General features: G+C 37.8%; 1 protein-coding gene across 1 annotated transcript; it reads left to right on the forward strand.

Annotated features, from left to right (window-relative positions):
• The first annotated feature begins 975 nt into the window (after nt 1-975).
• PPP1R3A (protein phosphatase 1 regulatory subunit 3A) lies at nt 976-27,379 on the forward strand. The gene is made up of 4 exons (XM_015853848.3): nt 976-1,794; nt 21,456-21,514; nt 21,623-21,759; nt 23,983-27,379. The coding sequence occupies exons 1-4, from the start codon at nt 1,001-1,003 to the stop codon at nt 26,500-26,502; spliced, it is 3,510 nt and encodes a 1,169-aa protein (XP_015709334.2). The 5' UTR covers nt 976-1,000; the 3' UTR covers nt 26,503-27,379.
• Nucleotides 27,380-27,797: the final 418 nt, after the last annotated feature.

The following is a 27,797-nucleotide window of genomic DNA, read 5'->3' on the forward strand; positions in this document are numbered from 1 at the left end:
AAGGAAAACAGGTAAAGAAATATGAGTCAAAAATATGACATTTTGGCTCCATGATCCTTGCCCCAAAAACACTGCATTTTTTTCCATGCATGGAATACCATGAAATTGGGAACGAAACTCTAACTGATTAAGTTGATTGAGGAACCATTTCATTTAATATTATCGGAAGATAATCTGCACAAAGGCAGAAAAATTAAACAGAAAATGTATTTCTTCCTCCTGTTTATAGCTGTGTGACACACGGTTTTTGTTTCAGGGCTGGCTGCACAAGTTAATTCTATGACTTGATTTTGTCTCCACTTGGTTGGATGATGCTCAACGCAGTCAAGCACTAGATAATTTTGTATTATAATTAGTGATTAATTCAGTCCTATTTACAATGGTGAATTACAAATTCATGTCTAGGGTGCTTACTTCAGTGCTTTACTGCATTTATTGTCCATTTAAGTTGTGATTGCTGATCCTTAGCTAGAAAAAGCTGGCACAGTTCTAGGATCTGGCTCACTGGCTTAGCATGGTATAATGCCATGGGAGAATGTGGCATTGTACTTTTGTATCTTAAAACACTGCAAAAAATGTCCTTGAAAATAAATATGGAAGTAATTTAAAATATAGTAATGACTGACCTGATACATTCTAATCAAAGATTAATAGCTCTTCATTTGTGGAATGTGATGAATTTGTTGTGAAACATAAGTTGTTCATCTAAAGGTAGTACCATTTGTTTAGCTTTATTTTAAATATTATCTTTCATCATAGCACACAGAGCCACACAAAATAGGGAATGCAGTATTAAAGAAATGTATAATTGAAATTATAACATCAAATACTATCATATTAAAAACAAGCCAACATAGCTGACACACCACAGCATCTATTAATAGGTCTAAGCCCCTTTTGCAATGTCAACTGTAACATTAATCCTTGTTTTAGATCAGTGTCTCAAATATCAGCTGCTACTAGTTGTACAGTCCTCTTTCAGTTTATATCAGAGAGCCTAATGGAGTCTTTCGAAAGACCTAGTCGGGTTAGCAAGGCTAACTTATTAGAAGTCCCTACTGTAAACGATTACTTTTCTGAAGATGAAGATGTTAAACCTGACATTAAACACCGTTTCTCTCCACTTCCCCGAAGGAAGAATTCTGCTTCTTCAGAGGAAGAGGAGGCAGATGCCCCCACCAGCATTGCAAGAAAAGTTTCATTTGCTGATGCATTTGGGTTTGATCTTGTGTCCGTTAAAGAGTTTGATACCTGGGAAATTCCAAATATAGCACAAAACAATGACTTAGAAGACGAAGCTTTCCCTCAAGAGGAATTCTTTTTAACTCAGCTGTTTACATTACCTACTTCCCAAGAAGAAGTTTTGCAAAAAGTGCGAGAACAGAAAGTGCTGTTGGAGTCAATTGTGTTCCTGCCTGGGATTACCTGTATGAACGGCATTATACGAGTCCTCAACGTATCTTTTGAAAAGGCGGTGTATGTTCGAATGACACTGGATAACTGGGTCAGTTATTATGATATCCTAGCAGAGTTCATGCCTAATTCTTGTGGCAGTGAAACTGACCAGTTCTGCTTTAAGATTTCTTTGGTGCCTCCTTATCAGAGAGATGGAGCCAGAGTGGAATTCTGTATACGATATGAAACATCGATCGGTACCTTCTGGGCAAACAACGATGACAAAAACTACACTCTGATTTGTCACAAGAAAGAAACTGTGCCCAAGTTGGATAATAAACCACACAGAGAAGGTGCTGATAGACATCTTAAAGGCTGCTTAAAGACGGCACTGAGCAGGTGAGGTTATGTCTTCTCCGTTGGTAACTTAAAATAGAGTTGACTAATTCTAACTTTCTAATTGTGCTTGAGGGATTTAAAATTCTGTGCTGCATTTTAAAAACGGTAAATGAGGCTAAGAATTTTTTTTAGTAAAATTTTTGAATTTATCAGGTATTATTTTTCTGTAGACAGTTTGGTTGGGAACAAACATCAGAATTTTAATGCATGACAAGCATGCCACTCATTTGGAAAGCAAAGTGAAGGACTACAAATTATGTGCAGAGCACTGATTTTGATCTTTGTATCATATAAACTGAGCTGACATCAGTGAGCTGGTAAGCCCAATTTGCTCTAGATTGAGATAGCTGTGCTGTTAAAACTCATTCAGTCTCTTGGTAAATCTACAAGTGTTTAACAGAAGAAAAAAAAAAAGTGATTTTGGATTTTCTCAGTTGTTTTTTGTTTTTTTTTTCATATTTCATTCTCAACATCCAACCAGTAAAAGAATGGCAATAGTATTTCAGGAAGCTGGTAACTCAAGGAAGGGTCCTACTGCAATTAGAGTAGTGGGTACTAACTTTTCTATAATTGCCTGGGCTGTTCTGTAAGTGGTAACTTGAAGGATCAAATCTGTCTTCCTTTCAGTGCTTGATGTTTTTATTTCACAAATGGTGATATGAATAAAGATTCATAAGGCAGAGCTGATGACATATTAAAAAGTATATGAACATTAGTTAAATGTAGTATTCTCCTAACTGAAAAGTGGCAGTACTTAACATATAACTTGATCTCGTGTAAAGAGATAAGCTCAGGAACAAAAACTTTTAGATTCTTACTCTGTTTTTAACACCTTTTCTTTCTTCTCTGTAAGTAATGTTGATCATGAAAACCTGATTCTTAGGTTTTTGATCAGTGTATTTCCTACAAATCTGTAGGTGTTCTGCAGAACCAGATCTGTTTCTTACTTGCAGTGTCCTCTGTAATACGTAGCTCCCAGAACTGAATTTACATTGAATATTTAGCTCCAGTAATCTTGCCAAGACAGTGCTGTTTGATTTCCCAGATTTTAACTGCCTGTGCTCTTCCACTGAACTGAACTTGTGGAGAGGGGGGAATAAAACCACGGCAGTGTTTGAGGTTTGAGAAGTGAGGAGCCTCCAGGGCTTCCCCCAGCCGAGCCTTCCTGCCCTTTTTCCTTCTTAAGGCCAAGCTTGCTGTGCTGAGAGCCTCTGGTGGCTCTGATTGAGTGTGAGTCCTGTGATAGCATGTGTGCAGTGCGACTTAGTGCCTGCATCACCATCCCAGTGTAGGGCCAGTTCCCTGTGATAACCCAAGACCCAGTTCATAGCCAGACCACAGAACTATCCCAAGAAATGTTCCCTAGGCCCTCACTGGGGCCACCCCGCTGATGCTTCCCCAGGGAATATCCTTGTACGTGAGAGAAGAGGGAGTGACACATTTACGTACCATGTGGCCAAACCCTGACATTTGTGCCTGGTTCTGTACGTCGTATCTGTCCTTCAAGAAGTGTCACATGATGCACTCCGGGTAAATAAGATAGCCTGAGGTATTCTGTAGAAGGGCCTTGATATCAGATAACACAGGCATATGCAGGCAGTGTGATTTCAGCCTGAGTTCAGGTAGCTCACATGGAGGAGATGGACATGGATGGCTGAGTCTTCATCCAAGGGGTCCCAGGCTTCCACCTGTGTTCAGGTCCAACCTGATCATTTAGATACATCTGGGCAGATGAGGTCAAGCGGTGACAAACTGTTTAATTCCCTTAAAACTCTAAGGTGACATGTTTGGTGTTAGTGTAGGTTGTAGAAATATTTCATTTGGAAACTGCTCTTTTGCATGTATATAATGAATACATCACAGGTAACTTAGGCATGGAGATATGCAAAATATAGGAAAGAAGATAACATATCTGTTTCTTAGCATAAAATTAATTAACTTGCTCCCTACCAGAGATGTGAAGTTCTCTTCCTCTACATTAGAATGCAGAGGAACATACATATATATGCATGTGTGTGTGTGCTGTGTGCACAAGAGTACATATATATTTATGCACATGCATATTTGTTCATGTATACACATGCACACACATGACAATTTGTGATAGAAAAATCAAAGTAGTCAAATTCGTGTTTACATCAAGTTCTATTACACATTTTTGCATATGCTTACTAACACACACTTTCAAGACCTTTTAATGGCAGAAGCGTGTAAATATACCCTACAATAAATTAAAAAATGAGCCAAAAGTATTTCTGAAATAAGGTTTCAGTGGTCTCCATGGCTTCTGAAAGACAGTTCTGGCAGATTGTAATCCAGGACCAATTTTATGCTACAGGGACTTCATTGACTTCACAGGAGTTACAGATTTCACCAGTGTAAATGAGGTCAGCATCAGGGACTTTCGTTTCAAAAGAACTAAGATGCCAACCTCCATTGCTCACTTGTTTTTCAAAGTGTCTTTGTACGTGTTGCCCCTTTGAGTGAGGAGGAACACCCTGCAGACATCTGCAAAAGTACCTCATTATTCTCCTTCAGACCCTCATTAAAACTCCTTTGCTTTGATGTCTATAAAAAAGCTCAAGAAAAACAAACCCCCCAAAATTGGCAAAGTGAAGCTGCTGATGTGCTGTGAGTATTTCATATCATGTTGAACAGTGCTGTTTCCCTGCTTTCCTCCACCATCCTGTCTCTCTCTCACCCCTTGTTCTACGCTCAAATTATAAACTCTGCATAGTGTATATATGCTCTAATGCATGCATACAGAACGTTTAGTAAATTGGGGTGCTGGACCATAACTAGGTCGTGTGAGGAGCTGCAGCAAAACAAGCTGATATTCATAGAAGTAATAATTTTATCTATGGATCACACAATGAAAACACAGGTAAGGAATATTGCTGTCCCTGTCCACAAAGTGGGCATCTAAATTGATGATTTCTTTATAGCAACCTAAATACAAGGATATTTAAAAGCAGCATCTATTTAGGACCCTTGCTCAGTTTTAGAAACCTATTATCATTGATTTATTTTCTTTAAACCTCGTCTCTGTGATATTTATACTTTCTCTTAAAATGAGCAATTTACCTCTTCAGTTACAAAATTAGGACTGTTCAAGAATGATGCTTTTTTTTTTCTTTTCATGCAGATAGTCTGATACACTCTAGGGCATAGCTGTGTGGCTCATTAAATGTCATTAGTAGGGATTATTTGTGTTATTTAAGTGAATGGAATAATATAGAGTTATAGAGGAAGTTACTGAGGAAACACAATCAAACTGTGCCAGTTTCCCCTTAAGAACATGAGCCAGGACAAAGCTGCGTGTGAATAAGGGCAATGAGATGGCATCTGACCTAATTATTTAAAAAGAAAATAAAATTGTGCTCAACACTCAAAATTCGCACCTGAAAAAGAATTGATAGCAAAAGGCAGAACTAATTCTGCATGCAGTAATTAATGCTGAAAGGTACTTAGATTCAGATGATCAAAACCACATGCCTATTCATTCCATGTTTCATTTGCTTTTGTTTCTATGTCTAGACATGAAAAAATAGTCTTCTCTCAAACTTTCATTAAATATTTGCTTCTCACTGTATTTTTCCAAGCTAAAATTCTCTTCAACGTAAATTTTAACAGCTTTTATCGTTTTTCATAAATCGTGAAAAGATTCACAGGCACAAAAGGTTTGGAAAAATAATATTTGAATGAATTACTTTATCTTTTAGTCTAATTAAAGGAATGCACTTAAATTATAAATACTCACAGATATGTTCTTAGGGGAAAAAAATAATAACTGACTCCCAAAGATTTGAAAGCTTCTACTGGAAAAAAAAGAGAGAGCTTCTGTCAGAATACAATTCTAATTTCTATCATATAAACCACATCTGATCATTTGGAATAATGTGACTGAATTGTATCAACTCTACTGTTTCCTCTTTTTGTTTGATTCTCTTGGTTTTGCGACATTCATGATGATTTTGAACAACATATTTCTTCTGGTTCTCAGGTTCAGACCACAAGATTTATGTTGTGGAACACAGCCTCCTCCATTGGTCTGATTAGACCAGGACTGGCTATGTGTTGCATGAGGCAAACCCCTGTAAATCATGGTGCACGTGTATGGCGCAGTGATAACGACCTGCAAACTGTTTCCCTGTCACTGGTGACGCTGAGCCCTATTTCTGTGCCTGGTCCTGATTTGCCATCTGTCAAGAGAGCAGCAGGAAGTACAGCACCAGGAAAATGGCTGATAAGGTTAAAAAGTATAGTCAGACTCCTGTTCTCTGAGAAGCGAGGGAAAGCTAGTTTGTTTCTCATAACTGTTAGCCCCTTTTAGTTCTTTGAGCTCACACGTGTAGCACTATAATTGCTGGATTGTACCTCTACCTGAATGGTATTACATCAATTGTGTAATGACTCTTTAAAACAGAACACAAAATTAGGTGAAGTTTTGTACAAGAGCTGTTCTGTGTACAAAGCATGATAGGAAGGAAGAGATTAAAACCCCCTGGTCTGTAGTCCATCAAAGCCAATTTCAGGAGTACAAATACTGAATAGCGTTAATGTAATTGTCAGTGAGAGAATTTCTTCTGGTAAGTGTAATCTCCTGTCTTTAGTGTCAGTCTCATCTGCTTTCTGATGGAAGGTAAAGGAATTATATTGTGAAGGAAGATGCAGATACATGAGTCATTAATGCTCTTTTACCACCAAAATAAATAAATAAATAAATAAAAATAAACAACTATATCCTGGGCTGTATTAAGCAAAGTTTTGCCAGCAGATCAAAGGAGGTGATCCATCCCTTTGCTTACCGCTGCTGAGGCCACACATGGAGCGCTGTGTCCAGTTCTGAGCTCCTCAATACAAGAGAGACATGGACACACTGGAAAGAGTCCAACAGAGATCCATGAACATGGTAAAGAGACTGGAAAATCTTTTCTGTGAGGAAAGGCTGGGAATGCTAGGAGAAGCTGGGAAAGGATGATTTATCCTGAAGAAGAAGAGGCACAGATATCCTCAGTGTGTATAAGTACCTGAAAGGAGTGTGCAAAGAGAATGGAACCTGGTTCATTTTGGTGATGTTCAGTGAAAGAATAAGAGGCAATGGGCACAAACTGAAGTACAAGATGTTCCCTCTGAACACCAGGAAGCACTCCTGTGCTTTGCAGGTGGCAGTGCATTGGCACAGATTGCTCAGAGTTTGTGGAGTCTCCTTGGAGATTTTCAAAAGCCATTTGGATGTGGGCCTGGGCACCCTGCTCTGGGTGCCCCTGCTGCAGCAGGGGTTGTGTCAGATGGACCCAGAGGTCCATGACAGCCCTCAGTGACTCTGTGATACAGCCTGGCAAGCCTTGCTCTGTGCTCAGTCAGTCTTCCGTAGGTAGATGTCAAGGCTGTGTCTAGGTTGTCCTGATCAATGCAGATCTGCATCACCTCCTCTTGGCCTTTTCCACAAACTGTTAACAATCTAGGACTTCTAAGGAAGACATTTGGAACTAACTTAGCATATATTTTGCTATGAGGAACAACTGTATTATTCCCAGCTGATCCATTTAAAATATGGCATTTAAATTATGTTCCCTTTTAATCCTTGTTCTTTTGATTATTTCACATCATAATCAGAAAGAGGAAAGAAGAGAGGTGTTAAAACATGCGTATTCTTTATGTACTACTATTTAATTTCAAGGTTGTTTCTGGCATCTCAAGTCACAAGTTACACCTTGATCAGCATACAGATATGGGATTTGACTAAAGTTTATTTCTATTATTAGGAAGTGACTGCAATCTCTGTTTTTACCAGGAGAGCAGCTGCTAGACAAGCTATCCATTCACAGGGAGCCAGCTAAAAGCAGAACTCCTCCGCTGCTGAATCTAATCTAGCATTCCTAGCCCTTCTCCTGCCTCCTGGTCAGTGCTAGTCCTTTACAGCTGTAGAAGCAGACAGCACAGGCACAAAAGTGAGAATTCTCAAGGTACTTCAGGAGAATGATTACTGGGGAGATAGGACAATTATTTGAGATGATCTAAAATATATTACTCAAACAAGAGGGATAAAAGCAAGCTGTGGAGCTGAGGCTGAATGTTAGGAAATACTTCTGTAAACTTATATTTTGAGGAAACTGCAACAGCTTTTCTCTCCAAAGTCATTTAAAATAAGCTAAGATAAACCAATGGAAAAATATTCTACAGGGAACAATCCTACTAGGTCAGGAAGTAAATACACACAGTTATTTGTCTTCTCTTGTATCTGTCTAATCACAGTATTTTGAAATCCAGACACAATTAATATTTGAATTATGAACTATCTTGAAGACTCTACAGATACATATCTAAGACAACAGCATAAGGTTTTGAACACTGTCAGAGACATCTGCAAGTCATACCTGTGGCATACCTGTGGACAAATAGAAATACATTGCTAAAGGAAATCCTGTATTCCATTGTTCAATTATTCTTTTGTTTGGTTTGGTTAGTTATCTATTTTGTGAACTGGCCCTGGCTGGTAAGGAACATTTTAGTGCTCTGTCTTTTGTCCACTGTCCAGGTATTGCAGGTCATAAATGTTCAACTGGAAAAAATACATATTCAATCACATTCACCTTGTCTTGGTTAATGTTAGTCCTGGAAATATGTTTAAAGTCAGTGAGACATTAACTGAGAGCACTAGAGTCATATTTAATCAATGCATTCACTAAGTGTCATCTGAGCTGTTTGTTGTGATTATGAACTTTAAGCCACAATCCAGCTCTAAAATTGAAGAAATTGATTCAGCTACAACTGGACTCCAAATATCTAATCAATTACCTATCATATTTTTATATGGATTATGAATTGATTATTTTTTCAGTCACAAAAGATAGAAAAAACATGGCCCAAACAAGTATTTTGCAAGTTAAATGAGTCCCTGCCTCAGGGCAAAGGAAGAGCCAAGACCTTTTAACACTGAGGGAGCATGTTAGAAATAGCTATTTGATCCCTAGGCCTTCAGTGACACACACAAAAATATTTAGTTGATATGCCAAGGCATAATGGGGGGCTTGGTTTTCTGACTGTCTTTCCACTCTCCTCCTGATCTGTGGAGCCAGCTGATACTCTTGACAGTAAACCCAAAAGATTTATTACTGCTGGTTACTAATAACAGTCCTAAAGAGTACTGAAGAGCACTGAACTATGCAACTGAACGCAGTGCTTCTGTAAGGAGTCCACATGGACTAGGTAAAGCTAGCAGTTCTTGCATACTTTGCACTTAGGTGTACCAAGTGATTTTGTAATGGTTGTTCCCACAGTCAAGTTTATGGCTGTTAGTGGTGTAAGATGTTCAAGCCTTGATGATTTCATATTATAGAGGGCTGCAGAATTTGTCAGTTTTTGTCTCTTCCCAGTGACTCCAATAAGTCTGTACTAATATCCACTGGATTACATTCAACACGTGCTTGATGTGCATCACGCTGTGACTTTCTTCCTCTGTGACAGTAAGAAAACACACAGGAAAAAATGTTACACAAGTCTCTTATTGTGATAACACCTGGATATTTAAGCTTGTTGGGGTATTCACTGAGCTTAGAAGTGCTTTCCAAGTCATAGAGCATAGGAGAACTCTCTCAAAAGTGGCTGACTAAGAATTTCTGTAGTCACCCATTCTGTTCACTCCAAGGGTGGCAGTCTGTGCTTTAGCCTCACCTGACTGCCATCTATCTCTGAGGCATCTGTCATCTTCCTGTGTACGTGCCTCAGCATACTGCAGTCAGCCTCTAGGAAATGACTGTCCCCTGACTTGCTGGGAAAGGACTGCTCTTTTTTTTTCCACTGAACTTAAGGTCTTTTTCCCCTGTGAGCTATCCTAAATAGATGCAGCTTGGCAGAAATGTAAGACTTGTTGATGGTACTTGCTTTTCTCTCCTTACATCTTTTAAAGCAGTGGGAGAAAAAGAAGCAAGAACAGAGGTTCTCCACCTCCAAAACCTTTCTACAACATCATTTTAATATTTGACAATGGCCCTTCCACACAAACTTCAGCCTAAGCTTAGACCTTAGCATACTTGACTCCTAAGTCATATTTTTTCTCTTTTTGGCCCTGGAGATAGTCACCCCAGTAGCAAGGTGCTGCGCTGCTAATTCACACCGGAACTGTTGATAGATCTTCTAGCTGTACCCAAGGGAATCTCTCCTTAGAGAACTTTCTTGCTGAAGTATCAAGCCCAATCTGTTGAGGTACTATATTAGTTTTTTGACCCATCTGTGTACAAAACAGCTCTGCAACTAGTCACCACTGATTTTTTAGGTTTTTTTTTTTTATTATTATTATTTTAAATGTAGATATCATAATAAGGTACCACAATTGTGACAGAGTTGTAAGAGGTTCTGACTAAAGTTGCAGTCTTCCTGTTTGTAGTTACTGTGGCTTAATTTTGAGACTCGTGCGTGGGTTTTTCTGTATTCTTCATACCTATAGTAATGAGATTTGAGGATAGACTTGGCTATGTTAATGGTTAGAATCTGGCACCAAATTGGAGTTTCACTCTCATTTCAGACATACAGGCACTAAAATCTTCAAATGGACAGACACTCAATTGTACTTTTAAAAAAAGTACGAATGTTTTGCTATTAAAACTCAAGGTCTTTTTTAATGAGCTAGAAAATAAAGACTAATTTCTTGGGACTCTGTTTGCTTTGAGGCTATGATTATTCTCATCCCAAACCAGGCCAATGCATTTTGTTCTGTGCCACCTATGTCCCTGCTTCAATCATAAACTAAGACTGAAAAATGAAAATATTAGTAATTGGAAAATATAATCCCCAGGATAGCACCAATCCAATAATCTTAATAAAAATAGGTTTATTGCAAACATTGTCTGAATCCTATTGGGAATTTTCGTTAAAAAAAAAAAAAAATAAAAATATTCAGATTCCCTCACAGCTGCTCTCTTGATCAATTGTCCCCCTAGATACTATTAATCATCATACTGTATACCATTTATTCACAACATCTTTTCTCACTTTCCAAAACTCTTTACCAGTTTCTCCTTGTTTAGAACCTACTGGCACTCTATTATTGTCCTTTCCCAGGCACACTTTTTGTTCTTTTCTGGTTTCAAACCCTTTCCTTAGACGAGATGACCAAAACTAAGAGGTATTTCCACTAGGTAGGAAAATAACACTAATTAATATTTTAATCTTTCTTAAATTTCATATATTTAAATTGAGATTCTTTTTGGCTCTATTTTTGTGCAAACTGCTTATGAGGGCTGCTAAACTGATAACAGACTTCTGTTAACAGCATAGTTTCAAAATGGTAACTGCTTTGCAAACCATAGTCATGCCATTGTGCAAATATCCTCACCTACCACTTAATGATGAGCGGGTCACTCTGTCTCCATGCCTCTACCCTCTGTGTCCTGACTATCAACAAGGGAGCTAATTAGTGTCAGTCCTGTTTGTTTGGTGACACCTATTTACTAAGAACTAGATTGAGCCTTCTCTAAGACTGTTAGTAGTTGAAGGTCACATAAGAAAATCAATGTGGCCTAGATTTGTAATAAGGGTTCTGATTTTACATATAGCCTCATTCTAGTAGGACCTCTTGTAATGGCATAATATTAAAAAATAATCTGTATTTTCTACTTAATGTTCACACAGTCATTCAGTTATGTCTGGTTATTATTATTATTATTATTATTATTATTATTATTATTATTATTATTGATGTTTGTTTGCTTTTTTTTTTTTCCAGTTTTTCTTTTAATTTCTGAATCTTTTCCCTTGTGATCTCAATTGGTTTAGAACCTAACCAAAACAGTTGAAACTACTGTTTTCCAGTTTACTTATTTTTTTTTCTGTTGTTTTCCTGCTCTTAAAATATCTCCTTAAAAAACTAACCAGAAATAGAAGTCAGTCGCACTACCACACATGACATGCACAATGAACTGATATACAATAGCAGTGCTGTGGTTCAGGCACATTAACACACAAAGAGGGATCATCTGAAGCCAAAACTACTGAGGTAGGAATTAGCCATATTTTCAAATAGAATCGTCCTGCAGGTAGAAATTTGGATGTGTGTTAGTTCAAATTGCAAACCAGAACTAAGAAACAGTACTACCTGAGCTTCAGACTCCCTCAAATGGATTCCAACAGGGCTGCAATGCTCCTACTTCAAGTGCAAGCATTAAGATCAGCTCCTCTTAACAATATGTAAAAGCCTGAAAATGACTTAGAACATTTCCCTGAAAGGTGGTACAACTGAGCACTTAGTTCCCTTGCAACTTTCTTTCAGAGCCACTTTAACTGTTGTTTTTTTCTCTCCCTACTAATGGATTTGGTACTTCAGAGATCACATTCGCTGCAGCGTTGACATTGATGGCCTTTCTTTCTGGCTGGTGTCTTTGTTCTGCTGCTCACTTTCTCCTGTCCTTGCAAATCATGGACGGTCTCTTTGCAACTCTGATTTTGCATGCCCAGGACCTCTGTCACTGTGGTCAATCATAATTCTGTGTCAAGTTGGCAAGAGCCAACACCACAGGATTCAATATTTGAATATTATCCCTATGCCCTCTCTTAGAAGAGCTGATGACTTTAATTTTCTCATGTAGTAACATTTCTTTTCTCATATTTTTAAAATATATCTATTTTTCCATCTACCAAATTCTATGGCAATGCATCCTCTTGTACAGTGCATATACTTTTTCTTCATATGAAACAAATCTTGTTCAAATGACTGAAATTCTTTAGTAAGCACAAAAACTTACTGTGTATTTAAATGATTCCTCTGCAAAATATATTCCCTTAATTTCTAGCAAATTATTATCAATGATTTCATATACAAATTGTTATAAGGATAAGCTATTCTTATCTAATGGTTTTTAGGAGTTTAAGAATGTCTCAGCAGGAGTTGCTGAGGGATGAAACTTATAATGATGATTTAAAGCAGTGAAGTGTGTAGGCTGAAACTGAAATAATTATTGCTGTAACCCTCTAAGCACTCCAAGTTCCTCAAGAGAAAATACTTTGTTCAGAACAGACCCTGAACAACAAAATGCTACAAAAGTAAAATAAAAAAATAAAAAAATAAAAAAAAAAAAAAAGAAGAAGAAGAAAACCCTTGGAGCAGAATGATAATTTAGAACTAGGATCAGTATAATGTGAGGATGTTCTCAACAACTGCTCACAAATGCATCAGACATCACAATTAAAAAGGAATAATAATTACGGTCCCATTCTTAAGTATGTAATATTCTATTCCATTCAATAAGACACGAACACTTTAAAACCATCACTGTAATCCACAAACCTATATTTACAACATTAAACTGGATGTTCTGCCTTTTCAATAACTGTCATCTCATCTCTATTATTTTCACCTCAGACTCTAATTGTTTCTTTTATAGAAGCTAACCTACCAGTGTCCTTGGCAGTACAGTTTATGGCTTATGCATTTACAGTAATTGTTTGGGCAATTTGCCACACAGTATAACAATCTTCACATCACAATCAGTTTTTATAATAAACAGCATTAGTTGTGAAAAATCCAAGTGAGGCATGATTCTTTTGGTAGATAAAGGGCACTGAAGATGCCCTTTAGAAAAAGAAAGGAAAACGCTGAAGCCTTGAACTGCTTGAGAAAAATACTGATGTCACAATAGAGCTAATTAATTTGATGGTACAAACAAGAGGGGGAAAGGGCCTTGCATTCATTAGTGTCAATTCCAAATGAGAGCATACTGTTCATAAAAATAATATTCTGCCTTCGTTTAGACAAAATGTGCAGGTAAACAAGTCAGAAATAAGCACCAGTTCCTGCAACAGCAGCGATTTCTCTCCTTAGCTTTCCAAAGGCTCTTTCTGTTTAGCCTCAGGGAGCTCAGGGCCCGGGCAGGTGCAAGCTGCAAACAGCACTGGAGTTGCAGGCTAGACCCGGCCACCCAGCACCCTGGCTCCCTCCTGCAAGGACTAAGCGCCTCATGATGCCTCTCTACAGCTTGTGGGTGGTTGCCCATAAAGGAATCCACCTGCATGCTCCTCTGCTGGAGGTATTTTGTGGCCTCTTGACTTTCAAGCACCCCGAAATTGCAGGGGAAGCACTGCTGTATGAGAGGCTGTTTGGAGGCCCTCCCAGATACAGCTCCCTGGTTAGAAATTCTCTGCTTCTTACAACAGTGTAGGATTGGGCATGGGCTGATAATCCTCAGCCTCCCTATCATGCTAAGTGAAAGTCCCAGCTTGTGCTGAGGCACACTGAAGCAAGGCAGTAGGAAGAAGAAAGGTAGCTTCAAGCCAAGGTTATATATCCCCTTCTTGAGCTACAGTGTGGATTCTCAGGCAGCGCTTGGGCTTGGGACTAATATATATTGGGTACTGGAGCCGTATGTCATAAGAAATCTGGAAGTTTTCATTATAAAGCTGTTATTTCACCAATTGATAACACAGGCTTCCATTTAAACAAGGAAGAGATTTCTCCCTATAGTGCGTTTTATACTTAGTCTTATTGAGACAAGCAATGAGATTATCTTTACTCATTAAATGTTCAGTTCATATATTCAGTGATGAAGATAGAACTAATTATGGAGAACTCATCACTAGAAAAGCACTACAGAGATCCACATGCTGTGATTCTTGGTGAATCCTTAATACCTTTCAGGAGCTGTACAAACACAGGCCAGGACATGATTTTTGCTGAGATCTCAGCAGATGGCTAGGATATATAACACTAGTGGTAGTTTTACCGCAATAATGAGACAAGGATCAAGCTTAAGGTTTTTGTTGTTATTGTTGTGTACAATGCCGACTTTTTTTCCTCTGCATTTTTTGGTGTTATTAGTATTTACTCCCCCATCCCACAGGTATTTTAACATCAGCAGTGCAATATTTTACATGTAATCTTCCAGAGTACTAACTGTGCACTGGGCTGGTATCAGTGAGAAACAACAACAACAACAAAACCTAAACCAACAAAGCAATCTTCTATTATGTCATACACTTATTAAAATGCTAAAGTTTTATTTTTATTTTTCTACTTCTTTCCCAAATTCCTTTTTCCTTAGCTTATTATTATTATTATTATTATTAGTCCTTTTGCTGTTATTGATGCACAGCATAATCAAACCAACACAAGAGTGCTCACCCCAGTCCAATCTTTACTTTTCTCTCCAGCTCTGCGGGGTTACAATTCTGAGGGATTTTTGTTTGACTTCTCAAACCCAGACCCTTTCCTGCACAAATATGCTTTTTGCGGTTCTGCTTCTCCCTAAAACATTATCGTCATGTTTCATTACCTCTTTTCAAGCATCTCATATGTTGTTTGCATCACAGTGGCATCATCCTTCAGAAAGTCTGGCTATTTACAGCACCAGATCCAAAAGCATCCATGGTATCAAACTTTGACACCACATTAGTCTCTTACATCTAGGAATTAGACCTGAAAATAAAACCATCATTGTTTAGTTAACACTTAGATCTTATTAGCCTCTTATTTTAGCTTCACCCCAAGAAGAGAATCATTTTGATTTTGAATCCACCTTGAATTAAAGACTAGAAGCAGGAAAGATTCAGTGACGGTCTAATCTTGATTTTTAAACAAAATTATATTGGTTTATTTTTCTCTTTTATGTATGTTTTTAAATAAATATTTGTTTAAGCATAGACTTAACATGTCTTTACACCACCACACTTTTAAAATTTCAGACTAAATACTATGACATTTTCTTTTAAATAAGAAATAGGATAAAATGGTTCAAGTGGCATTAATGTAATGCATTTTACAGGTGCATTTAATATAATAAAATAAATATCTTGCAATGTCAGTGTTCAGAAATAGCATAAATGCATACAATACAGAACAATGTGAACTGTGTGGTGGGTTATATAAACATGCAGATTCAACTTCTGCAAAATATTTGCGTGAATTCAAACCATGACAAGTTATAACTACTCCACCTATTACAAAAGATAAGTAGCTCCTCGCTATAGGTCCAAACAATTTCAAGCAAGTACCTGCTATGGTGAAGTGAGCATTTCTGAAAGTGTAACTCTCAGTGCATACAACTGCATATGAAATAGGGCTGGACTGGGCGTAGGGGATCGTGAAGTTTTATCCCTAGGGAAATGTGTTGTATGAGACCAGTCCCAAAAGTATGTTTCTATGCCGTGACCTTCTCAGTTTAGTCTGTCTGTTACTCTAACTGAAAGAAATGGCATAGGATGTACTTTTCTAATGCTAATAAAAATTCTTTTAAGTTTCCACAGGGCTCTCTTTTTATTAATATATTAATAGAGTTTTGCTGGTTAATATCTTTCCTACCCTCTTATTACTTATTAAAAGAGGACATCTATTTCTTTTCTCCAACTCTGTTTTGCTAAACTGAAAATAGAAATGCACTGTTTGTCTCCTTGGTTATGATTTTCACCTGCTCATCTTCTTGTAGTCCTCTTCTGCACCTGTTTCAGTCTGAAATAATATTTCCTGAAGTTCTTGAGCTGGTAAGGAGTTCTTACCAGTGCCTTGTAAGTTACTGGCATATCCTCTCCGACATATTACCAGAGAATCTTGCTTCTCTTGTTACAACAGCCGGTTCTCAATGATGGCTTGGAAATGTCCAACAAAAGCAAACTCAGATTTTCCTTATTCAACTGTTCCTTCCAGATTCTGAACCCTCATTTTGCAGAAGAAACTCTTTTGAATCCCTAAATGTATAACTTGGCACTTCATAATTTTGAAGTGCATCCCTTATCTATTATTCTGATCCTCCAGGCCTTAGATTTCTCTCAATCCTCTGTGATGGTGATGTCTCCCAACTTCCTATCTGCCACAGATTTAATTTAACTTTGACTTTTTGTGCTGTGGTCTGTAATAAAATGACTGAGTGATCACACGGCCAGTCCTCTTGAATTCCAGTGTGTCGTCTGCCAGCTCGGCACAGCCAGTCTTGTGAGGCCCCGCTTGGCACTGAGCCCCTCTCCCACCTCTGTGCTCCTGCTCTGATCTCCCTCCTCTCCAGTTTAATTAATAAATTTCCCATGTGGCCACATAACAAATGCTTTAATGAAGTCCAGATAGATCAGATAACTGATTTTTAGACAAGGGAAATACAGTAATCTTAACAAAGACAGACATTATCAGGTGAGTCTGGCACTTTTTATGTCATTTTCTGTTTATCTGCATTTATTTTCTTATTTAAGTTTTGCCTACGGTGAAGATTTTTTGAAGACACTTGGGTCCAAAGTTGCCAGACACTACTTCTCTTCTTCCTAAATCTTTTTCCTTCTATTCTGATGCTGTTACAAATGTATCTGGACCAAAATGATGGATTCAAATAGAAAAGAATTTCAGCTATGTGTTATTTCCTCTCCTGGGTCTGTCACTATTTTGGGTTGGAGTTTATATGATTGTTTTAACTGGAGCATATCTAAAGAAGTTCTACTCCCAGACTGAATAAAATAATACCATTTTCTAAGTCTATTTTCCCATAAGTTATACCTTGCTCACTGTGTTCTTCAAAATGAAACTCTGTCCCACTGCCAGCTCTGAGCTAGAAAAGCTTCAGAGAAGTCTTTTGACTGTGGAATTATACATAACTCATCTGCAATCTTGATCAAACCTCTAAAAATCCTATTTAACTAAAAAAGTTTAATTCCGAATCTTTGCCATATCTTACTGTATCCCAATACCTTCTAAAGTCAAAACAGTACCTTTTTTTTAAATCTTTTTATTCTTATCATTATTACATCACTCATCTATTCTATACTCTTTACATCTTTAGGTGATCATCTTTGGATTCAAATTTACATTCTTCTCTGGGACACAAATTTTACATAACTTTGAGACCGTTGAAATCTTTTCCATAATGTCCATCTACTCTCTGGTCCCCTCGGTCCTACTGACTGGTGCCTGAGCTTCGCCTTTGTGCTCTCTCTAAAGGCAAAATTATACCCAAATCTGCATTCCTACTTCTTTTTATCATTTGGTCCAAATGAATGTTAGTTCCACCAAGAGTGAATCGTACGAGCAAAAGCATTTTTTGAAGCTGGTAGAAACTCTCAGGAATTTTTCTAACTTGCATTTTTTGTCAGAATATCCAGTTTCACTTAAAAATTAAAATAAACATTTTAAAACTGAACACATATTTTGTGCCTCTCAATACACAATGTAGGTGTATTCAGATCCTTGAAAACTACAGTGAGTTAATTAATTTAGAACACAAAAGCTGAATTATGCTAACAACTTACTTAGCTAACTAGACAAACAGCTTCCATGAAGAGCAAAGAAGAAAATACACTCTTAAAAAGCAGTGTTAAAAACTGATTAAATGTTTTAATAGTAGAGATTTGTTCCTATTTATCACTGTTTATTGAAATGGCCAATATTTATAAGGTTTTTGGAGATATTTCACTCTTTAAGGTGAACACAGACATTTGAGATTGTTCTTTAGTTATATCAACCTATGGACTCAGCACCTTCATGACATTTCTTGGATTAAAATAGCGCTGTTAAATTACTATTGTTTTATGTGTACTGTGATCCTTAAAGACTGCAGTATTAATATCCTCAATTTAGGTTAACTTCAGATTTCCCACTAGAATAATTATATGAGGACAGATATTTTTGATGTAGAAGTAAAATAAGGAAAACAATTGCACTGAATTTCCCTGCAGCCATGCATTTGCAGGACAGAGGTGAACAAATTATAGGCTATGAGCCAACAATCTCTATAAAATTCAGTGCAACAAGGAAGAAGTCATGTTAGAAACCCTGAAGTGGTGCACTATTTTCTTTTGCTGTAAATTCATGATGTGGGGTTATATTACCATTGATATTTATTATCTGTTACAGCTGTGAAAAGAAACCTGTGGTCCAGGGCTTTAGATGATACTGGAACAAGGGTTAAGACAAACAATCGAGTAAAACTGAGTTGCTCAGGTCACACATAATGTGGTACGGTCCCAGCTGCTAAAACTCGTTAGATACTTTCCAGTTTGGATTTGGAGTCTCGTTGTGGGATTCAGTTCAGCTCACATTGGTTATCTAAAACTTTTGGTCTCAGCCTAGGGCAGTCACTGTAGATTTATTTTATGGTCGGTTTCTCCAGAGGCAGAGAAGCTCCTTCAAAGGGTATTTCTCTCCATCTCACTGGCGATGTCCCAAACAGAGAAAGCGAATCTCTCTTCAGAACCATTAGTCTCTCATCAGTGATGACAGGGGCGATGTACACAACAACTGCCTGAGCACAGGTGCTTAGGAAACTAAGGCTAAGAAGCTAAGACACATTCTGGCATCCACCTCAGAACAGCTATCTACATTCAGAAAGAGGTTATCCTTCTTAATAGTCTTACTCAATAGTGTCTGTAATTCACACCAAAGAGAGGTTTGTTAAAAACAAAAATAGTCACTGGATAAGAAGCACACGGGACTGGGGACAGAATCCAGTTCTTTTTTTTTTTCTCCTCGAAATGAAGAATAAGCTAAAGAGTCAGGCTAGTACATTCAACTTCAAGAGCAGCAGTTACTCAGTCACTCTGATAGTTTCACTTTCACACTCTGATAGAGTGTGTTTGCAGTGAATTTTTTAATCTCCTGGGGCTGTGACTGAAGTTGAGTGTGGCGCTGCATTTTGTATGCAAGCTCCACTGATAGTACACTGTTACTTCAGATACAAGCATCTCTTCATCTGCGAGTGCTTCTTGAAGGACTAGAGTGGGTAATACTCCGTTTCTTGAAGGAGCAGGTGAGGAACCTGTCTAGCAGCAAAAGATGCCACCTCTGCTTCTTGAGAGTTATATCCGTGTAGCTGAATGCTGCAGGTAGCCAGTTACATTCATGTAAAGGCTTTGAGATATTTTTCCCCCACTGGATAAAAGTAGGAGATCCTCTGCTCAGCCCACATGGTTTTGAGATCATTATTTTCGATGACTAACTCAGCTCATGTGTTATACAGAGTTTTGGTTCCAAACTTAAGGCTTTTGCAGATATCCCATTAGCAACTAAACTTTTGTATGCATCTGTCTCATGGTTAAGTCCCAAGTTACTCCATATATCTAGGTTTATGGATGCAGGTAGCTGAAGAAGTTGCAAAGGGATTGAACAAAACAGGGTTCTTCATGTAACATTAAAACTAGTATGTAGCAGTTACAATACAAATATAATGATGAATCAGTAATGATCGGTGACGTTTTACCTTAAAAAATGTACAGATCTGAAGATAAAGTAGGCCTTTCACTGCCAGCCTTTTCAGGATGAAATGCAGATTATTCTGATTGCAGCAGCTGTTGGCAGAGTAACGTACAACTCGGTGTGAGTAGGAGAGGGAGAAATGTGTGGAGGCTATACATGTAGCAGAACTCAAAAGTGACGTGACATTCATATGGATAACAAGAATATTCAGCATTATTGCAATTAATGGGGAAAAAAAAGAACTACTGAAAGAGTGTTAAATCTGATTCCTTGAGGACAAATGTCTAACAAAAGCCCAAGAAAAAATTTAGTAGGGTGATTCAAATTATCCCATATCTTTTCCTACAAGAACTTTACGTTTACCCCTGATTTATCTGATGGTGGCCAGAGTCAGAGATCAGATGCTACACTGGAAGGATCTTCTGTCTGCTTTTGTCTGTCAATCACTGGAAAGGCTGGATTTTTAGAAGTTGGTGCCAGTCAGTGTCTAGTACCTTTTCATGAAGTATAAATTTAGCATCCTCCTTCTGAATTAAGCATTTTAAGCAGTAGAGTTAATGTTATATCAATTTGAATGGAAAACGAACAAACAAACAAACAAAACCAGCCAAACCCTAGGACAATATAGAAGGGGAAAAGATTAATATTGGAAAATTAGAAACAACTTTCAGTAATACAGGTGGATGGATGGCTGAAAAAATGCATAAATTAAAAACCTACAGGAAAAAAAAAAATCCATCTCATAGAGAAAGCATTAGGAATGACATCATAATTCACATTTTACGTAATTGCCATCCTTTTTATATTTTTTCCTCTTTTTACTAAAGGTTGCATCCCTATGACAGACAGTTCCAACTGCTATCATTTTGCATCGGTACTGATGAGAACAGCAGGCGCTCAGCATCTGTCTGTAGGTGTTTGTTGTGTTGGACCTGGCCTTTGTTTTCATGACAGCAAAAGCAATGGTAAAAAATGCATTGTCGGCAGTGAAGCAGAATTCATTCCTGTCGGCCATCCACAGAAATCTATACTGTATGCACGCAGAGATAATCCTTTGATTTGTTTCAGGTTATAAATACGTCTTTTTCCAGCAATCTCTGTATACAGTTATTTGAAAAATATAAGCAAGTGAGAGTTCCAGTCTCCTGTGAGCATGTATCCTTGCAGACTGTTGTCTGACCCCAAAGTTACTCTTGCCTGTCAATGACCCATCTAATCACCTTTGTGCTGCTTTCTTAGAAAAGGCCTGAGAAAACCTATCAGCTTTGTAATGTAATTTGAAGGTCAACACATTTTCATTTTCTTGGCCAAGTTTTTCTTTGTTGAAAACTTAATATCAGGTTATTCAAAGAAACTACTTTTGATACGGCTGTTATCTTCGGACTTTCAAACAGCATTCAAAATTTGGTGTAATTAACCAGCTGTCTTTCTAACTGAGTTTATAAGCAATTAGAACAACAATTTTTCTGCAGAATAACACAGAATTTTTCTTTTTGTTTAACAGCAAAGAAGAAATATCGGAAACATCTGATCGTGACATATGGAATAATTCAAGGACTTCAGGTAATACACCTGGTTTAATTAGTTCTTTCTTAGTGCTCATGTTAATTAAAGAAGTGTAACAAATAATCCCATGGAAATTATTCAAGCATGTTTTTGTTAACTCTTCAGATGCAAATATCCCAGAGATTGTTTGTTCACAAGCAGAAGACAAAGAGAGTGCACCAGCTAATGAAAATATAAAAGATAATAATGCAGAATACAACCAGGGTGATCACGAAGATGATGAAAAAGAATTAGAGTTGCTGGTAAGTGTTATACAATTATATCTACAGTATTAAATGATATGAATCCATTTACGCTTCAAAGCTGGTGAAATGCCCCCTTTTAACAGAGCTGACTGATGTACTAATTTACAAATGTAAAGCCTTGGTCTGTACTTTCATTGAATTTCTAACTGATTCGACAATAGAAGGTGCTTTGATTTCAGCATAGTGCATCAACTTTTTCTGGTCTTAAATTAATGACTTCTCCCTTTTACCTCTTTACCAGAGGCTCTAAGTGACGGTTTGAAGGAATTAGAAGACTAATATTTCAAAGATCTCTCATCCTAGTCTCTAGGATAAATACATTCTTGTAGAAATGCTTTATATTCAGTATAATTCTCTTATTTATGGTACTGTTTGCTTTTAGTTGTTTTCAAAGATAAACTAACTATGTAATACGCTGCATGAACAAAATACATACACATATTTACATAGCACATCTTTCTATATCAGTATTTGGTACTAAATTTGTTATAATAAATTTTACAGTGAGTGAACATTCAATCTATTTGGATTTGTGTGTGTGCATGTGTGTGGTTTGGCTTACGTTTTTCAGTATGAAAGAAAAAATGGCAATAAATGAGACACATACAGCAATTTATTATTCCCAGTGTCTGTTCTCAGCTCACAATCATTTGGGCGCATAGATTCGTAATCATAGATTATAACAGCTATCACCTGTGAAAATGTGAATGCTGAATCAGACGGGAGAGTAAGGTGGGAACCTTTTTTTTTCCTTATTGATAGAGAGAGAATAAATTCATCTTATTTGAATATATTTTTTTCTTGCCTTGTCTCCAAAAAAAGTTCAAAATTGTTGCCTATTGTGGGATATTTCACTGCCTGAAAGTCAACCCGTCTCTCTCTTTTTTTATGATGAAACATAAAAAAGGAGGACCTCAAAATCCCTTGTTGTTCTCAGTCCACTCTGTTACAAAAAGCAGGATCAAATATAACCGTTTGTTTATCAATTGCCAGGATTGTCTGTACAATAAATGAAGGGGGAGCTATAATTTAGATGTTAATTTGCACTATGCGCTCTTTAATGAATTAAACAATGAAGGCTTATAATAGATGGAAATACAACCAAATCTTTGAAACGCACAGGCATTGGCTCACAAGACAGCTGTGCAGTTGACAAGTAACATGAGCCTTATGTGAGAAGAAGGGGAAATCGTAAGATTTGCATATAATTATTGAGATCATGCAAATGTCAGTTATGAGGAGGGGAAAAAAACACAGGCATCTCACTGTTAAATCCTGACAGTTGGCATCACCGAAGAACTCAAATACACTTGAGCACTGGTTGGCAGAGGGTCATTAAAACAGAATTTGCAGAGACATTAGCTCCCTCACTTTTCTTTGAGTGACGTTTTACTATTAATAGTTTGCAGAGGCTTTGCAGAAAACATATTAATAAGAGAAACTGTGACGGGGGTATCTACAGCAAGTGCAAATGCATAAAGGGGTGCCCAAGTAGCTAGCCTCTAATTGATCAGCTAGTGCTATCAGTGTGACTATGCTAAAGTGAAAAGAGAGTGCAATGACAAGCAGCCATAGCTGAATAATACAATATGATATATGGGAGCTAGGAGGGAGAGTGATTAGTTTCTGGCCTTTTACTTCACTAATCTCATTTCCAACTCATGTCTTACTAGATTGTCTAAAATCAGTCTGGTTTGAAGCCTGTAAAATGGTCCCTGAGAGAAATGAAGCAAAGATAATCCTTACAGTATTTGTCAGTGTGAAATGTGTCTTTGTTTTACTGGACAATACTGTACATTACCAGGCTTTGATGTACTGTATCACTGCCCTCATTTAAGTGCCAATCCTCCCCCTCCCCAATGCCTCTCTCTCTCCAAACCTAGAACTGAATGTGCAGAGAATGAATTAGCCTCCCTTTAAGGGAATATTCTCTTCAGATTTAATTTGTATAAAATGCACTAGCAGCTTACTGAACTCATGAATAAAGAGAGAGGGTTCTGAATTCTATTTTATTTCCCGCTCCTTTCAACGCCACCATAAAGCTCATTACCTATGTTAAAAAATACATACAATGCAAATTTTGTAAATGGTTCGGAACACGTTTCCATAAAAGCTTTGTTACCGAAAACAAAACTTTCCATAACAAAATCCTGCCTCATTCATTTGGCACATTTTTTGTAAAGCCTTTTTTGATCATTCTTTTTTATTCTATTGTTTCAGCTAAATCAGCACTTCACAGGAGCTAAAGGTACCTCTTCCAGAGATGAAAGGAATTTAGACACAACAGAACCAGTTAATTTTCCAAGTGAAACTGTAAGATTGGAGAAAAATCTAACCTGTGTAGAAAGAAGCAGTGACTTGCTGAGGCACCCAGTGCCTATCAGTTCCTTATCTGAAAATACTTCACAAGTGATAGGAGAAGAATTAAAAGGTAATGCTAAGTATTCCATAGGAGGATATAATAGTCACCCATCAGGAAAGGAAGTCTCTTCTGGCTCAGCAAACAGCAGCAAACAGTCTTGGGATTCTACTGCTATCAGTGAAACCCTTTCATCGGTAAAATACTTTCCTGGAACAAAGCAGAATGAGGCTATCAATATTGCGGCTACTGTCTCAAGCCAACAAGGAGAGAGCCACACAGATATTACAAGAGGTGAAGCAGATAATGCCTCAGGAAGTAAGATGATGGAGAGGTTATTCATCAGTGAGGATGATACCTCGAAAGAGGCCTGTGAAATGAGACCAGCAGCCATTTCTTCAGTGCATGATGAATCCTTGCAATTAAAAGAATGTATAACAGGAATGCTGGATGGCAATGCTAATCCAGCTCCAGAGTACCAAGTGCCAAAAACATCTCACCAAACTCTGGATTCATTGTCATCAGCTGCTGACAAAAATGAAGGAAAAATCAAGATGATTGAAAGCAAAGTTCAGGCACATTTAAAAGGAGATTTACATATCGACACTTTTGCATACACTGATGTCTCAACAGATTCCACAAAAAGCCAATATACACACAAAAAAGGAGTTTGTGAATTGTCGGAAAAAAAATATAGCACTGATACAGAGAAGGAGAAAAGAGTCATCGAAATAGCAGACTTAGCACTAATCGGAGAGGAAGAAGCACCCAGGCCTTTCAAGTCTCACAGAAAACATGCCTTCAGCACATCGTTCCTGCCAGATGAAGGCAACAAGCACAGAGCCAGGCCTGCACAAACAGGACCTGGGGCTTACTTGCCAGAGGATGAAAGCAGAGCTGAAGATGCTCAGGAACACAGAGGATTCACAAGGTTAAAAGACAGAGGAAAGACAGAGAATGAAAATAAAGGAGGACTGGTAGGGATGGAAAGTGAAGAAAACACCACTGGACAGGCATGGAAGCGAGCAGATAGTGGGGTGCGGTGGGCAGCAGGGGGTGATGCAAGAGCTCAGAGCTCTTGTACAAGAGAGCTATTTACCTGCCAAGAGGCAGAGAGTTGTGAGAAGTCTCCTGTCTCTGAGCACAGTATTACAGGGAAAGGAGAGGCAGGTATGGCTTATATAATTAAAACAACATCAGAAAGTGCTCCAGAAAAAATGTCTGCCAGTGAAAAAGCAGTAATTGCTAAGCTACCTCAAGAGATTGCACTAAGTGACAGGCCCACAGAGGAAAAGGAAACAGCGTTTGATACACATGAAGGGAGAAATGATGGTTCACATTATGCTCTTTGTCAACTCAACACAGTGGGTGTATTATATGACACCGAATTTGAAAAGGAATCAGTTTTAGATATTTATAATGCACGCGTACATGAAACACTGCAAGGAGAAACGATGTCTGTGTGCAGTAGCAGGGAAAAACGTGCCAAAGCAAAACCAGACACTGGAGATATTCCGCCTGCAGAAGGAGATGTGAAGGCTTCTTCTGCAGAAAAGAAGGAAGGCGTGAGGCAGGGTTTACATTCAGAAGAAGTATCTAAATATTCCCAGGGTGCCCAGAGGCATCGCTACAGTGAGGAATTGGCAGAGCTCTATAGCGAAGAGAGCTACCTTGGAACACCTTCCTATTTGCATGTCAAAGCTCAAACAAAAACATCAACTTCTGGTACAAACACTATACCCAGTTACCACAACAAAAGCCCTCCACTGGCATCTTCTGCAGCAGACATGGACCATCCATATATTCACTCTGAATTCAAAGTCATTGAAAAGGTTGTTGCAGAGTCAGGATATGATTTAAGTCTGCCAAATGAAATGAAACATATTAATGAAAGCCTCTTTCCTGAAGCTGAAAGAAAAGAAGTACCTTCCACTTCAGACACAACGGTTGCTAGAGAAGAAAGAGGAAGCAGTATAGGTCAATGTTTCCATCAAGCAGAGTTCAACCAAGAGAAGTCATTGAGGCCAGAAATTTCAATTAGTAAGGCTACCAAAGAAGTTGCTGGGAGAGGCTCTGATTCTCACCATTTAATAACTGAAGGAAAAACGCTAAATTGGCTTGATGAATCTCAGAATGAAAAACAGAACATTTCTCATCCTGCAGATATGCCTGACCAGAAGAGTGAAGAACAGATGCTGTCTAGTGAGTCTCCAGGTTTAAAACAGATTGGTTGCAAAATCTTTTGTTTCTTCTTCTTTCTTGTGTTTGCTGCAACACTTTACCACTATGATTTGATGGTTTGTCTCGCACTCTACATGTTCTCCCTGTACTGGCTCTACTGGGAAGGAAGAAGAAGCAAAGAGTCTGTCAAGAAGGAATAACATTATTTGATTATCAACCGTGCTCAAGATCCATGGTCAATAGTCTCCAACCCCTCCAAAGCATTTCCACTGTTGAAGAGATTACTGATTTTTAGAACCAAAGCAAGGTTTCTACTGAAGCATCTTTTTAAAAGATTACATATGAAGTTGAGCCTTCATATACATAACTATTCTATAGGACCATCATGTTTGGATCATTAAATACCTGTAAGAATATGAGATCTGAAGCACGTCAAGTTAAAATGAAGTACAGCTGTTGCTCTTTAGCACATTATGAAGAGGCAATGCTTCATATCTCTTTAGCACTTAAAAACACCATTATGTTGCATTAATTACTTTTGCAGTAAAGCTTCAAATTTTTTAGTTTTTTTTTTTTTTTTTTTTTTTTTAAAGATTTTGTGTAGTATGTAACAACACAGGGAAAGGTGTAATAACTAACTCAGTATTTTGGTACTGATACTGAAGTTGATTAGTCAACACTCTAAGAAATATGACGTCTGATGACAGCTTAATTTTTTTGTCCCAAATTTTGTTTTGGTTTAGTGTTACAGTGATACTCCTGTTTGAAAAAATGTGAGGTTAGACTGCAGTTGCATCATATAGCTTTCTGGATGTAGCTGTGTAGATGAACAGACATGCTGTTTCCACCCTGTGGCTGAAGAGATCAAACGTCACAGTCACAGGCTTCTTACTGTTCATGCACTTCCACAAACATTTTTGTTTTATTTGTAAATGAAGATTATGTAACATGATAGAGAATTTCATTGAACTGAGTGTTATCCCAGACAAATGCTTTGAGTTACAATTTTTTTTTTTTCCACCAGTGTTGCTTGAGCATATCTAAAAAGCATTAAATAAATTTTACAAAGGAGTGCTATGACTGTGTTGAGCATGTCTGAATTAGGCTTATTAATTTTTTTCTATGGCTTATTACCTTGTGCTAATCACACAGCAATAGAAAACAGGGTAGGTGGGGCAGAAAAGCCTAATGTCTATCCTAAGAGCCCACAGAGACCTAGTGCAGCAGGCATTCTGCAGAGCAGGCATGCTGGAGGCTCCACTGCTACAGTGGTCCTGATCTGTCATGTACGGTCATGTCTAAAGTTTGTCCAAGAAGAAAAGAGATGGATAGATTACATTTCAGTATAGCCATTTTCGAGATGATGGCCACAAATGCCATCATAGGTAGTATACTAAAAGAAGCACCAAGGTGACATAATGCTACTAGATCCCTAGAACTTAAGAAGGAAAGGTATTTTAAGCTACATTTGTTTCCCTCTCCTCAGCTCAGTACT

The sequence above is a fragment of the Coturnix japonica genome, chromosome 1 (assembly GCF_054131305.1).
Source record: "Coturnix japonica strain WE chromosome 1, WE-NBRP24, whole genome shotgun sequence".
Lineage (NCBI taxonomy): Eukaryota > Metazoa > Chordata > Aves > Galliformes > Phasianidae > Coturnix > Coturnix japonica.

Excerpts from the sequence above, each read along its gene's own strand:
- PPP1R3A (XM_015853848.3), top strand. The coding sequence starts at position 1,001 with ATGGAGTCTTTCGAAAGACCTAGTCGGGTTAGCAAGGCTAACTTATTA. Across the intron at positions 1,795-21,455 it reads TTAAAGACGGCACTGAGCAG|CAAAGAAGAAATATCGGAAA; the intron begins GTGAGGTTATGT and ends TTTGTTTAACAG. Across the intron at positions 21,760-23,982 it reads AAAAAGAATTAGAGTTGCTG|CTAAATCAGCACTTCACAGG; the intron begins GTAAGTGTTATA and ends CTATTGTTTCAG.